Here is a 13,725-nt window from a genome sequence, read left to right as displayed (position 1 = left end):
GTGGTGGTTTCACTTACTAGGAGGTGGAGTAGGTTTCAGAGGAAGGCCATTCATGGGCCTTCAGTCGTGGGCAAATTGAGTTATAAGTTATGGACAGGAAGATGCCCTGCAAGCAGCTGGAAATGTTACAGATTCTTAAAAGGAAGGTAAGCACATGAGACTTAATTGAGGAGTCGTCCTGCATGGGCTAGATGATTAAATCCAGGAGACTGCATAAAAGTGTCAAGAGAGTGATTATGGTAATGGTTAGAGATAGACCAAGGACTGATCTCTGGCAGGACTTCTTTTGAGGAGGAAGAGTGCTTTAGCAGAACTGTCTAGTGAAGTGGGAGGGGACCATTTTGAGGAGGGAACGTAACACGTCCTAGGCTACAGAGAGGTTAAGTGGGATGAAGAATAAGAAATGGCTGGTCAGTTTGGAAACATGGAGTAAGTCATGACCTTGAAGCACTTATTTCTTTGGGACATAGAGGGATTAGTTAATTTGCAAAGGTACTACAGATTCAGTTGGAGTTTCACCATTGGTGATGAGAGCTTTTCTTGCATACTTGATAAGGAAAAAAAGAGAATGGCACTCAAGCAGGTATAAGTGCCTTTTAAGAATGTTTCTTACTGAATTATAGAGAAAATCAAATGAAAGAATGGTTCTGTATTTCTTACTGTAGTGCCCGGCTCATAGGTTTCAATAAATGCTAACCTGTACAGTTGTTATCATCATTATCAGAGAAAGAGTTGTTCCGAATAAGGGAGAAGAGTGTACATGATTTGTGGATAAAGGGGAAGCGTCCTTTGGAGAGGGAGGGAGGAGAGTAATTTGAGGAGATCTGGAATAAGTCTGACAGTAAGTGCAAAAACAGAGTGGTTGGACCTAGAACAGGGAACAGAGCTACATTTCTCTGAATTGGCAGCGGATATATAAAGTAATGGGGTTGTTTTGAGCCTGGGTGACAGTAAGGAGAAGAGAGGTTGAAGAGCCTGGCATGCAATGCATTTTCACCTTCTCATTACAGTCAGAGGAAATCTCTACTGCAGATATCTGCTTAAAACATGAAGAGACAAAACAGAATCACTGTCATCTCTTCTGCCCCTGCTATGAAGCAAGCACTGTATTAGACAGTTTAAATTGCCTCCTGTAATCCTTGTGAAAATTCAGACATTATGTATTTGCATTCACATTTTACAGATGAGAAAACACATCAGAAAGGCTGAGTAACTTGCCCAGGATGGCACAGCTAGTAATGGGAGGAGCCAGGATTCAGAGCCGGGTCCATCTGACTCCAGAGCCTGTGCTCTTTATTGAAAGGGAGCCCAGTGGTTTGAGATCTTGGAGGTGTAGGCCTGCACTGCTTTATGGTAAGGTCCTGTGGAGTGGTTATTCATGTCAGTCACCAGAGTGAATATCAAAGAAGGGCCCTCTCATTTGGGGAGTACATGACTGTGAAACTGGGGTGAACCAGAAATGTGAATTCTTGATCCCTGAGGGCAATAGTAAGGCAAGGAATAGAGAAAATGTTTTGAGTCAAGTCCCTAGCCTCTTCAGTACAGCAGGAGAATGCCTTATGGGTAACAGCAGTTGGGGTGGAAAGGGGCAAGTCCAAGGGGGTGTCTTGGACTTCGGGAGCACTGTTACCTTGATTTTCCAACAAGATGATTCAAGAGTCACCTTCCCTTCACTTTCCCACAGCTGCCCGAGTTCCTGACCCTCAGCAGTTACATTCCTCTAACCATACTGCAGGTCCAGATAGAGCCCACACCAAGATGCCCTTCAATCAACTTACGCTAATGTTCTGCTCTGGTGTAAATAATCGCATTCTAATTTAAATAGCCTATTGAGAGGCTGCACTAGGATCTAGCCTTTTTTTTTTTTTTGAAAAGACAAAATAACGAAAGAATATAATTTCTTAATTTCCATCCCCTACCTAACACAGCTCTTTATATTTTAATAAATCGCCTTCCATAGCTGACATTTTAGTCATCTTATTTAATCATGCATTTGCTACAGGATTAATTATTGAATGCCCACAGTATAACAAACATTATTGCAGGCATTTGGGATATGACAGGGAAGAAACCATTGTCTCCACTCTTACAGAGCCTCTGTTCTAATGGGGAAGTTAGGCAATAATCAAAATAAGTAAGATATGTAGTATATTAAATGGTAACTAACGCAGGGAGAAAAAGCAGGGGAAAGCAGCAAGGAATTCAGGGATGAGAGTGTTAAAATTTTAGATAGGGTGTAGGGTAACCCATGAAAGCTCCCCTGAGAAAATGGCATTTCTGCAAATCCTGAAGGGAGGTAAAAGAACATGCAGGTATCCAGGGAAAGAGTGTTCCAGGCAGGAGCTCTCAGGTAGGAGCTGAGCTGGCAAGGAGGCTGATGTGGCTCCAGAAGGAGTAAGAAACAAGATCAAAGAGGAAGTGGGGTCAGAGGGCCCAGGGCCTGTGTGCTGTTGTAAAGACTTTGGCTTTTAAGATGGAAAGCCATTAGAGGGTCTGAGGGTTTTTTTTAACTTCTTACCATGGAAAACTGTAATCATATATACCCAGAACACTACACTGAGTCCCCTTGACGACTCATTCATCTTCAACAGCTTTCACTTTTGGAGGACTGGGTAGAGGAGTGTCCACACTTGGCATGACCTGACTTGAATGGGATCACCTAGGAGAACAGGCCATGGGGAAGTGGGGGAGGCATAGGAAACTAATCATGGCAGCTTGAAACCAGGGAGTAGCAGTAGAGACGGTAAGAAGTGGTTAGTTTGGGGATATCTTTTAAAGGTCTGACTAAATACTATATATTTTATGCTTTGTTCAAAAAAAAGAATTTGAGAATGCACGTAGTGCAGCAATGAGGGTAAAGAGATGTAGAAAAGAAATTCAGTAGAAAAGAATACTACTGTTTTATTTTCTATTTAAGAGTAAACCAGGTTTAGGGGCTTCCCTGGCGGCGCAGTGGTTAAGAACCCACCTGCCAACGCAGGGGACACAGGTTCAAGCCCTGGTCCAGGAAGATCCCACGTGCCGCGGAGCAACTAAGCCCGTGCACCACAACTACTGAGCCCTCGCGCCACAACTGCTGAAGCCCGCGCACCTAGAACCCGTGCTCTGCAACAAGAGAAGCCACCGCAATAAAAAAGAGGCCGTGCACCGCAACAAAGAGTAGCCGCCGCTCACCGCAACTAGAGAAAGCCTGTGCATAGCAATGAAGACCCAATGCAGCCAAAAATAAATAAATAAATTTATTTTTTTAAATAAATTTATTTTTTAAAATAAATTTATTTTTAAAACTAAATAAAGAATAAACCAGGTTTATAAGCCAGGTTCCCAAAAAACTGGCCTATAAATGAACATTTGCAACACAGTTCATCCATAAGTTACATATTATTTTGTAACCATGAACAATTGGGCCATGCAAAGGGTAAACATTTATTTTTAATATATTAATGAGATAATGACACCTATTGAGGTGCAAGTCCCCAGAGTTAGCAATAGTGTGTTACTTGATTTTCTGAAAGAAGTATGATTTATAAGTGGCTATATTTGATGTAATGAAACTGACAATTCAAATAAAACAAAAACCAGGGGTCAAAGTATGACAAAAAACTCAACACTTGCAAAGTGGAGTTTTACATAGATAGTGATTTTATTCCACTTCTCTACATAGTTGATGAAGCCCTCTTTGTCTATTTTGTTGTGTTTAATGGCCCAGTTTGCCCTTCCAATCCCAAACATCTGAGCCACATGTGCTGTTGGTCAAATAAGTAGGGCAGTAAAAAATACGAAAGAATGTGAATGAATCAACGCAAATCCAGGAGCACTACTGGAAAAACAACCATGTTATCAACAGTGAGTGGGCCAAAGAGGATATTTTCATGTCATCCCATCTTATAAGAACACTGCACCTACATTCAGAAGACTCAGGATGAATTCCAGCATCCTCCGGATCTTGACTGTCTCACCTTGGGTTATGTCATTTGTTAATCTGTCTGAACTGTTTTCTTATCTGCAAAATGGGGATGATAGTGCCAAGTGTGTCTGCTTCACAGGGTCTTTGGGAAATCCAGGTGGGAAACAGCCCCTTTTTATAAAAGAGAAGGAAAGAAACTGGTGCTTCCATAGTACATGCCATGTGCCAGACATTGTGTGGTTCTCACAACAGCCCTCTGAGGTCCCATTATTGTCCCATTTTGTAGGTATAGAGCGTGCAGCTCAGAGAGGTTATTTATCTTGTGTAAGCCCACAGAGCTGGAAGAAGAAAGAGCTGGGATTTGGTCCCAGATTGGATCAGCTTGAAGTCTGCTGGCTTAAAAAGAAGGAACTAACTTTACCAAGCATCTTCCTACCCTATGCCAGAAACTATTAGATATGGTTCTGTACTATCTTGCTTGATGAAGGTTATTCAGTACTTCCTGTGTACTCAACAAATAATAAAGAATAAAGAACAGTAAAGTCTCTTTTGCGTCACTGAGAGGAGGTATGTTATGAAAATCATGTTCTTTTCTTTCCTTCTCCAGCTCCTCCTCTCCCTCCCCCCTTCCCTTGTCCTCCTCCTTCTCCTTTTTCTTCATTTTGTAATATGACTTGCACCGTAACAGAGGAGAATCAATGCACAGTTTAATAATGTCTGTGGCATGATTTTGTTTGTAAAGAAGCCTTACAGGGGGACAAGTGCACTTCTGCCACCTCACACCTTTCACTGAGACCTTCTTCCCCACAACACACACCAACAAAACCAAACAAACAGGTTTTTCAGGGATAACTGTCACGAACACTGTGCTAGGCAAAGGAGAGCTATGAAACACTGTGCACACTGGACATATACAGAAGAAAAAGTGATTAAGCCAAGTGGTAGCCAGTGTACTGGAAAATGTGAACGGGCTTTGGAGGTGGACAGACCCAAGTTCAAAGGGCTGCCCAATCACTCCAGTTACAGGAATGATGGCAGTTTGACTCATCGTAATGTGCCTCACTTCCCTTGGCTGTGGGATTGGGTGGCACTACTGATCCCACAGGGCTGATGTGAAGATGGGCCGAGTTAACAAGTCCCCTTCCCTTCCATAAAAACAGAAAGTGAGGGCTTCCCTGGTGGCACAGTGGTTGAGGGTCCGCCTGCCGATGCAGGGGACACGGGTTCATGCCCCGGTCTTGGAGGATCCCACATGCTGCGGAGCGGCTGGGCCCGTGAGCCATGGCCGCTGAGCCTGCGCATCCAGAGCCTGTGCTCCACAACGGGAGAGGCCACAGCAGTGAGAGGCCCGCATACCGCAAAAAAAAAAAAAAACCAGAAAGTGAGGAAGTATAGCTAGATGTGCTCTGGGAGTTGGACAAGCAAGAGAGGTAAGACAGTAACCCTTCAGTTGCCAGTTGGTTTTACCATCTTCTTGCTGCAATGAACTCTGTATAATTTTCCTGCCCTCTTCCTATCACATTCCCCAAAAAAGGGACAGTGGTGGAGTTTTGTGGGCTAAAGTGGTGAAGGGAGTGTCATGGAAGATTCAGATTTAGGTTGTACCCTTGAAGAATGGATGGTTCTACACAGGGAAGAGAAGGAAGGGACACCCTCAGGTGGTAGGAACCACGGGAAGGAAACCCTGAGTGGTGGTAGTAAGTTCGACTGAGGAGACGATGAGTCGGACTCTCACCACAGAGCTTTCAGTTTGTGCTGCTCTCCCTGCCAGCAATACTCTTCTCAACCCCTACCCACCCCGTTGTCCCTTGTTACATTCGTACTCTTCTTTGAGAGCTCAGTCCTCATTACTCCCTCAAGGAGCTTTCTCTGACTTCCTGACCAGGTCAAATCCCTATTCTGCATGTCCTGTGTAAGTGCTTCATAGTTATGCACTTACGTTTATTTGTGGTATTTTTGAGTAGTATCGGTCCTACTCTTTAATTCCCGTAAGAACAGGAGTTATGTCTGTTTTCTACTCAGCTGTGTATCCCTCCATTCCCTGACCTACTACAGTGCATGGGACATAGAAGGGGCTTAATAAGTACTCACTGAATAAATGGATACATTTTGGTTGTCGGTGAGGTAATAGCCTGCATAGGAGAGAGGGTTTATATTTGAGATTGCTAATCCTGTTAGGTGCCAAGCACTTAACTCATTTAATCCTTAAAAACAATCCTATGAAAGCAAATGTATTATTACTTTCATTTTAAAGGTGGAGAAGCTGATGTCCAGTGATGTTACCCATCCTTCCCTGCTGGCCCAGCTATTAAGTGACAACAGAGGGGCTTGAGCACAGCTGCCTGGCGTCAGAGCTCTTGAATTTAACCACATTCCTCTGCTGCTTTAGCAGTAGAGGTCAAAGTTAGATACACAAGTAAAGTTAGGGTAGATTTCTGTTTGAAGAGTGTGGATTTTCCCCTCCTCTTCTTCAGGTATCATCATCATCACTTCATGAGGAAAAGCTCAGCAGAAAAGAACTACTTCATGTGTCACGTCTCACATTCATGTTGACTCTACATTCTGCCAAAGTGATATGTCCAAATTAACTCAGCAAGTAAAGTGGACCTTTCAAAATCTGATTCTTAGAAAATTCTAGGTTACTTCTCTTAATCAGCTTTAAAGAACCAGTATGCACTTTTCCAGAGCATGACAGAGTTAGTTGCTTTAAATAAAAGGAGGTGATTTGACTAAGAGTTTGGTATTATCTGAGATACTTGGTTTCTGTTTCTTACTCAAAAGGCAGATCTAGCCTGTGGTCGTCAGTAGGTATTGAGTCATAAAGCTCCTGGAAGAAAGGCTTGATTTCATCAAGGAAGCCAAGGAAACCTGAGCACCTCCAAGAATGATAGGTATTCCTACAATAACATAATTATTACTAAAATAAATAAATAACAAAGCCCAGTAAAATAAATATGTCACTCTGGAAAAAAGTCTTACCCTAGGAATAGAAGTGGCCTGAATTGGTCATTTATTCCAGCCACCTGCCTTTAAACGGAATTTCTAAACATTCACCTCAGGGCAGTTGTATTATTTAAAGGTCTCTAGGTAGAGGAATGTATTACAGTAATAAGATAGTGGTTAACACTGTGTATTGCTGTTATTTACTGGGCAGTGGTCTTCAAGACTTTACATGCATTAATGTATTTAATCCTCATAACAAACCTGTGAGGTCCTGTTATTATCCCCATCTTACAGATGAGCTGAACACTGCCCAAGGTCACAGAACTAGTAAACAGTGGAACTGTCTTCAAACCTAGCTAGTCTGTCTGTCAAGTACATGCTCTTCCTGTGTCCCTTGGTAGCTGATTGTCACCTTTGTCTCCTTGGCTCTAAGTGATAGCTTAACTTGTATTTAAGCCAATAGTGTTTATTAAAAGCTTGCTATGCTCAGACTCTTTAAAAAATAACCCACCCTTTCTGGCAGACACAGTTGCTTTCTACAAACTTAATTTTCGAGGGAACCACTATGCAAAGAAGTAAAAGGGAGGCTGAATAAAAATAATCTGATTCTCCATAGAACAAATGAATTTCTGAGTCAGTTGCAAATAGCTCTCAGTCACAGTGGCATTTTATGAAGTATTCCCTCCCCTAAGGTAGAATTCCACTGTCTTCATTAGCCACAGAGCCTGAAAATAGAAAATAGTATTTTTTTGTGTGTCCCCATGCCTCAGCTTTCTTCCTTCAGTCAGTATTTTGGAAAGTCCACAAAACCCAGGGGCCTCCCTGTCGTTGCTCTGTGGCCTATGTGAAAAACCAGATGATGCCATGCTGACTTGAGCTCTTTCAAATGGATCAAACAGCACATTAGTCATTGGCACATTTTTCAGGCCCTTTACCTCAGAGACTACCCAGTTCCTCATTCTTGCCACCCTTCGATCATGAAGTAATAGCAAGAAAAAGATGTGAGTACTTTTTGAGAAGACCTCCCACCTCTTTCCTTCAGTGCCTGTGACTGATTCCGTCATAGTGGTAACGTTGAAGGGTCCAGATATCCAAAGGGATTGGGCTTTAATGGATGGATTCCTTCTGGTGTCCTGCTTAAGTGGAAAGCCTGCCTGATTTCACCCAAGTGAAGCATTTCGTCATGCCTTACACTGTTGCATTCCTATGCTCAGTGCACTTAAAAGTGAAATGACATGGTCTATTTCATGCTCTTTCACTGTTTATTTACTGTCGAAGAAGTCCCTGTGAAATATGTCATCATAACAAAGGCTGATTTCAGATGTTGACACCAAGACACAGAACTGACATCAGCAATCCAGGGAGTATGTAGGGACAACAGCCAACTTTGGAGCAAACCCAGAACTTTTCATTCCCTGTCCTACCCTGAAGGGTAAAGGCTTTCTACCTGTTATAAAAGGGAAAGCACTAAGTTCATAATTGGTTTTATGCCCAGGGGGCTTTTTAAGTGCTTAACCTATTTAAGAAATTATTTATTTGTGCTCTGAGGTGGTCAGAAGCTAATTTAATCCTAAGCATTCTTTGCAATTAGCTTGCTCTGCAAGGCCTGGAGGACATTCCCGCAGGTGGCCCTGCTCCTTGGGAAGGGGTGTTAGTGGGTTGGGAAGCAAACTTTTGCAGCGGTTCTGAGCCTGGGTTCAGGCGGAGAGGCCCTAAGGTTTCCAGTGGAGCTACACTGTGGACAGAGGGGAGTCTGTCCTTTGTTCAGGAGAGGAAACTTCTCTCCCGCAAAAGCCTCTGGGGAATAATCCCAGCTCTGATCAACTTTTCCTCAACTCTTACAGTGGGAGATTGGATTGGGGAAAAAAATCCATGCTGAAAAAAATCCTAACAAAACCATGCCTCAATGGAATATAAATTCATTTGATGGTATTTATAGTAGAAGTAGATTGGTGGAAAGGAATTCTGTCTGTTTCCAAGCAATTTTACTGGCAAGCGTAGGTTCTTCCTCAAGTATATCTCAGAAAGACATCCATCCAGGATCCATCGCTACATGAGATTTCTATCTACTTTCTCTTTCTTCTGAGCTAAGGGTGGCTTGTGCAGATTGAAATATTTCTAACGATTGTATAGTTGGGAGGTCCTGGATTTAGGTCATATACTTCCTCAAAAAGAGACAATATGAGCTAAGGAGTTAGGGTGACCTGGAGTTAGGTTAGCTAAGGAGTTAGGTTAGCCCTGAAAGTGCTGCATCCCAGGAAACCCCCTCATTCCCGGGCAAACGAGGATAGCCGGCCACCCTTTGAGGAGATATAGTGCATTTCCAACAATTTGGCTGAATTTATCACAGGTTTCTGACTTATAATATTCAGGAAGTTTAAAAATAAAGCCATTGGTCTTTTCTGTGAGTATGGTTTTAGTGTTGGGGCTTTCTCAAGGAAGGAATCTGTGGTCTCCTATAGAGGGCTGGAGAACCAACTAGAGGAGAAAGGGTGTCCAAGCTCTCTTTACTTAAAATGTCATTATCTCCTTGCAGTTTTCTTTTTATTGCTATTGTCATCATTTTAAAGGTATAACAATAAAAAATATGTTACTTTAAATGGAAAAATCTTCTAAAACAAGAGCTAAACAGGTGTCAGATCTAAGGGTTTGCACTTAGGTAGTACACTTATTTGAATTAAAGAAACAGATCACTGCAGGCCAATTCCATGGGCTTGGGTGTCCATGGCCAAGCTTCATAGCCAGGTCCCTGGGCAAGACTCTCTCTCCTGCCTAATCTCATGGCAGAGAGTTAGGACGGACTCTTTCTGGTCACTTCTTTCCTTTTCTTGGTTTCCATCAATCAATCAACCCCAATACCCTTCTCACTGATCTCTTACCCAGCTTTTATGACCAAAAATGCAATGAAGGTGCAGTTGAAAATATGTTCTTGGTTAGTAGCAAGGGGATACAGCATCCTCCAAGATGTGCTCTTCCTTCCAATGTTAACAATACGTGCTGTATTTTAAATGGTCTGCTTCCTGCGGAATATCTTTCACACCCAAAACAACCGCCATTAGCATTTTAATTTATTTCCATCTCATCATTTGTTCATCACATATTTTTCAAAACCGAGCTGTGGTCGTATATGTACAGATATGCTTAATTTTATATCACACTTTTTATACTTAACTGGCGTGTCTTAAGCATTTTCCCATGTTGTAATATAGTCAGATGTGCTAACTTTGAAATGTGCTTCTTATATAGATCTGCAACTATGTGGGACCTGCAAAGGTTATTGTTCAATTGGTCACAAATGGAAAAAACATCCACCTGCATGCACACAGCCTGGTGGGAAAACACTGTGAGGATGGCATCTGCACTGTAACTGCTGGACCCAAGGACATGGTGGTCGGGTAAGTGAGGGTGTATGATGTGGTGGAAGGGAGGTGCAGATCAAACATGGCAGCCAGGGAACAGGCCCTTTTTATTAAGGGTCTTTCCAAGACCCTCAGAGAGCCCCAGAAAATGAAAATTTGAGCTCTCACTTGGACTCTGAGGACTCCAAAGAGTAAGGTGCCCACTTGTCTGGATTCCCCTGATACAACCCACTTTGTACCTGTTGCCCTGGCCTAATTATTTATAGTACCCTCTTTCACTCTCAGAAGTGGCCCAGTTTGGATGATAAATTATGCAGTCACTTGACCTATGAGACATGTGTGCCACTTTTAGCAATATTTTCCTTTTGGAAATAAGGATAAGGACAAATTAGAAGAAAACTGGCTATAGCAGAAATCAACACTTTATGGATGATTTCATACCTTTGGTGATTCCCTTAATGAACTATTGATTCTCGATTTACAGTGTGAACATGTTGAGCATGAAGTGGATAGGTAAATATTATTTCAGTTCTGTGTTGCTTAGAAAGTGTGCACAGAAATGATAAGGGCTTAATTTCCCAAACATACAAACAGCTCATTCAACTCAACATCAAAATAACAAACAACCGGATTAAAAAATGGGCAGAGGACCTGATTAGACACTTCCCCAAAGAGGACTTGCAGGTGGCCAACAGGCATGTGAAAAGATTCTTGATCTCGCTAAGTATCAGGGATGCAGATCAATACCACAGTGAGATGCCACCTCACAGCTGTCAGAATGGCTGTCATCAAAGAGAACACAAAGAACAAATGTTGGTGAGGGTGTGGAGAAAAGGGAACTCTCAAACACTGTTTGTGGGGATGTAAATTGGTGCAGCCACTGTGGAAAACAGTATGGAGGTTTCTCAAAAAACTAAAACTAGAACTACCATATGACACAGCAATTCCACTCTTGGGTATATATCCAAAAAACCCAAAACACTAATTCAAAAAGGTACATGCACCCCAGTGTTCATAGCAGCATTATTTATAATTGCCAAAATATGGAAGCACCCTAAGTGTCTATCAACAGATGAATGAATAAAGAAGATGTGGTATATGTATATATATATGATGAAGATGTGTGTATATACATATACACAATAGAATACTACTCAGCCATAAAAAAGGATGAAATTTTGCAGCAACATGGATGGACCTGGGAGGTATTATGCTAAGTGAAGTAAGTCAGACAAAGACAAATACTGTATGATATCACTCATGTATGGAATCTAAAAAATAAACTAGTAAGTATAACAAAAAGGAAACAGATCCACAGATGATAGAGAACAAATGAGTGGGGAGAGAGGGAAGGGGGGAGGGGCAATATAGGAGTAGGGGATTAAGACGTACAAACTACTAGGTATAAAATAAGCTACAAGGATATATTGTACAAGTGGGGAATACAGCCAATATTTTATAATAACTAAAGAGTATAACCTTTAAAATTTTTGAATCACTATATTGTACACCTGTAACATATAATATTGTACAGCAGCCATACTTCAATTTTTTTTTTAAGTGTGCACAACCAAGGATTATAAATTTGTTTTGGCATTCATTCATTCGACTTGAAATGTAAATACAAAGAGACATATTCATTTAAGGGTTGGTCAGAGAGATAAAACAAGCCATTTTTAATGAATGAAGTATTATAGAAATAAATTCAATTCAAAAGAAATTTTTAATTAAATTTGTCTAATTTGCAGGAATATCTTTCAGGGCTTCCTCATACTGGTTTAAATAGTTTACAGTAAAATCCCATTTAATCTAGACTATTCACTCAAAAGAAAGGAATTGTTCAAATCAACTGTAATTAAGCTGATGGTAACATTTCAGGCTTTGAATTCTGATCAGGTTTCAAGTTGGCTGTTATTGGGGAGGTTGAACTTTCATGTTCCTTGGTATTTCTTTGTTTGACTGTTAAAATTTTCAAGTGTGAAAAACCTAGAGAGCTTTCTTTTAAGTCACTAAAATCTTATTCTTTTGATGTCAGAGAAAAAAAAAACCTCTAGATTGGAGGAAGAAGCCTAAATTGATTTGAAAAATTCAACTATGCTTTAAATGACCTTGTTTCAACATCCTCTTGAAAGGCTGGCCTGTTTCCTCTTGTGTGTCACAGTTGGTCATCGTTTGTTTTGGAATACGCTTACAGTTCCTGACTGACCTATGAGAGCTTTGAAATGCAGGGTAATTGTCAGAGTTTCGGCCTAATTGATCACGTAGTGTCTCTGCAGATTTACTCGAGTAGGCTACTGTCAGTACGAAGTGTATATTCCCTTTGGTCCTGTTTAATGTGTGTGATAATCATATCCTTCAGAGGAAATTATACATGAAGTTTCCCTACTAACAATGTTTGTTATTATAAACATTCCAGTATGGTATCTGTAATTTGGTGTTTCTGTGGTTTGCCTTAGTAGTCTTTGAGGATTTGGGGAGGAACTAATGGTTATTTAATTTGGGACCTGCAGCAGGAGTAAAAGTAAATTCCTTGTCTCCAAGGAAAGTGAGGAAATCTGTTACTCTCTTTTAGTGCTGGCATGAGGGGTTCGGTAGTTGGAAGAATTCATTCGTTCAACAGTTTGAGCATCTAAACTTGTAAATGTGATCATCAAGATGTCTGGTCATAGCTCTGTGGGGTTTTCTAATACTATGCAGTTTCACCAAGAAATGTAATCAAGAGGATGCCACCTAAGAGTTACAGTAGACTCAGTAGCCTCTCCCATTCAGAGTGCTCTATGAAACCTTGGTACTCCTTTTATAATTTGATTTTTAACTGAGAAACTTTTGCATACAGTGTTTCCCAAAATGCAGTATTTCCTTCATGATTTCATTTGTCGCTCTTATTTTTTTTTAAGTTTCTAATGCCAGAACCTGTTGCATTTTAGCAGAAAGAGTCTCATGCTGGGGGTCTGGAAACCAGAATTCTATTTCCAGTTCTGTCACTCACAACAGTAGGACTGGGGGCAATTTGCATGACTTCTTGGGGACTTTAATTTCTTCCCTTATAAAATCTGAATGTTAGGCTACAGAATCTACCTCCAGGCCCTTTACATCCAAATTCTACACTGAACTAACATTAGCTAATACTATGAAATAACATGAGCCAACTTGCCTCATGTGTATTTACAGGATATCAACGATTATTCTTATTTAGTTCTAACTTGTAGGTAAGAATAGCATATAGAGAAATTTAGGAAGATAGCCAGAGTTATTCCTTAGACTTGTCGATACTAGAAACAGAACCATGATAAGCAGTTTTCAATACAGTTTAGGTTAAGAGTATAAATTCATAAGCTGGGCATCAATCCAACACATCAAAAAAGATAAATGGAGGGACTTCCCTGGTGGTCCAGTGGTTAAGACTCTGCACTCCCAATGCAGGGGCCACGCATTCGATCCCTGGTTGGGGAGCTAAGATGGTGCATGCCGGACTTGGTGTGGCCAAAAAGAAAAAAAAAAAAAGGTACATGGAAA

General features: G+C 41.2%; 1 protein-coding gene across 7 annotated transcripts in view; it reads left to right on the top strand.

Annotated features, from left to right (window-relative positions):
• Window positions 1–13,725, top strand: part of NFKB1 (nuclear factor kappa B subunit 1) — a 121,811-nt gene that overhangs the window by 55,303 nt on the left and 52,783 nt on the right. For all 7 annotated transcript variants that reach the window (XM_022582439.3, XM_022582441.3, XM_089912436.1 and 4 more), the window contains one exon: window positions 10,097–10,245. In XM_022582439.3, the coding sequence (XP_022438147.1) occupies window positions 10,097–10,245 (149 nt within the window). The remainder of the gene's footprint in view (window positions 1–10,096; window positions 10,246–13,725) is intronic.

The sequence above is a fragment of the Delphinapterus leucas genome, chromosome 5 (assembly GCF_059928025.1).
Source record: "Delphinapterus leucas isolate spDelLeu-1000000601 "Yukka" chromosome 5, BTC_Dleu_Yukka2, whole genome shotgun sequence".
In the NCBI taxonomy this organism is placed as follows: Eukaryota; Metazoa; Chordata; class Mammalia; order Artiodactyla; family Monodontidae; genus Delphinapterus; species Delphinapterus leucas.
This window is presented reverse-complemented; position numbering and strand designations above follow the sequence as displayed.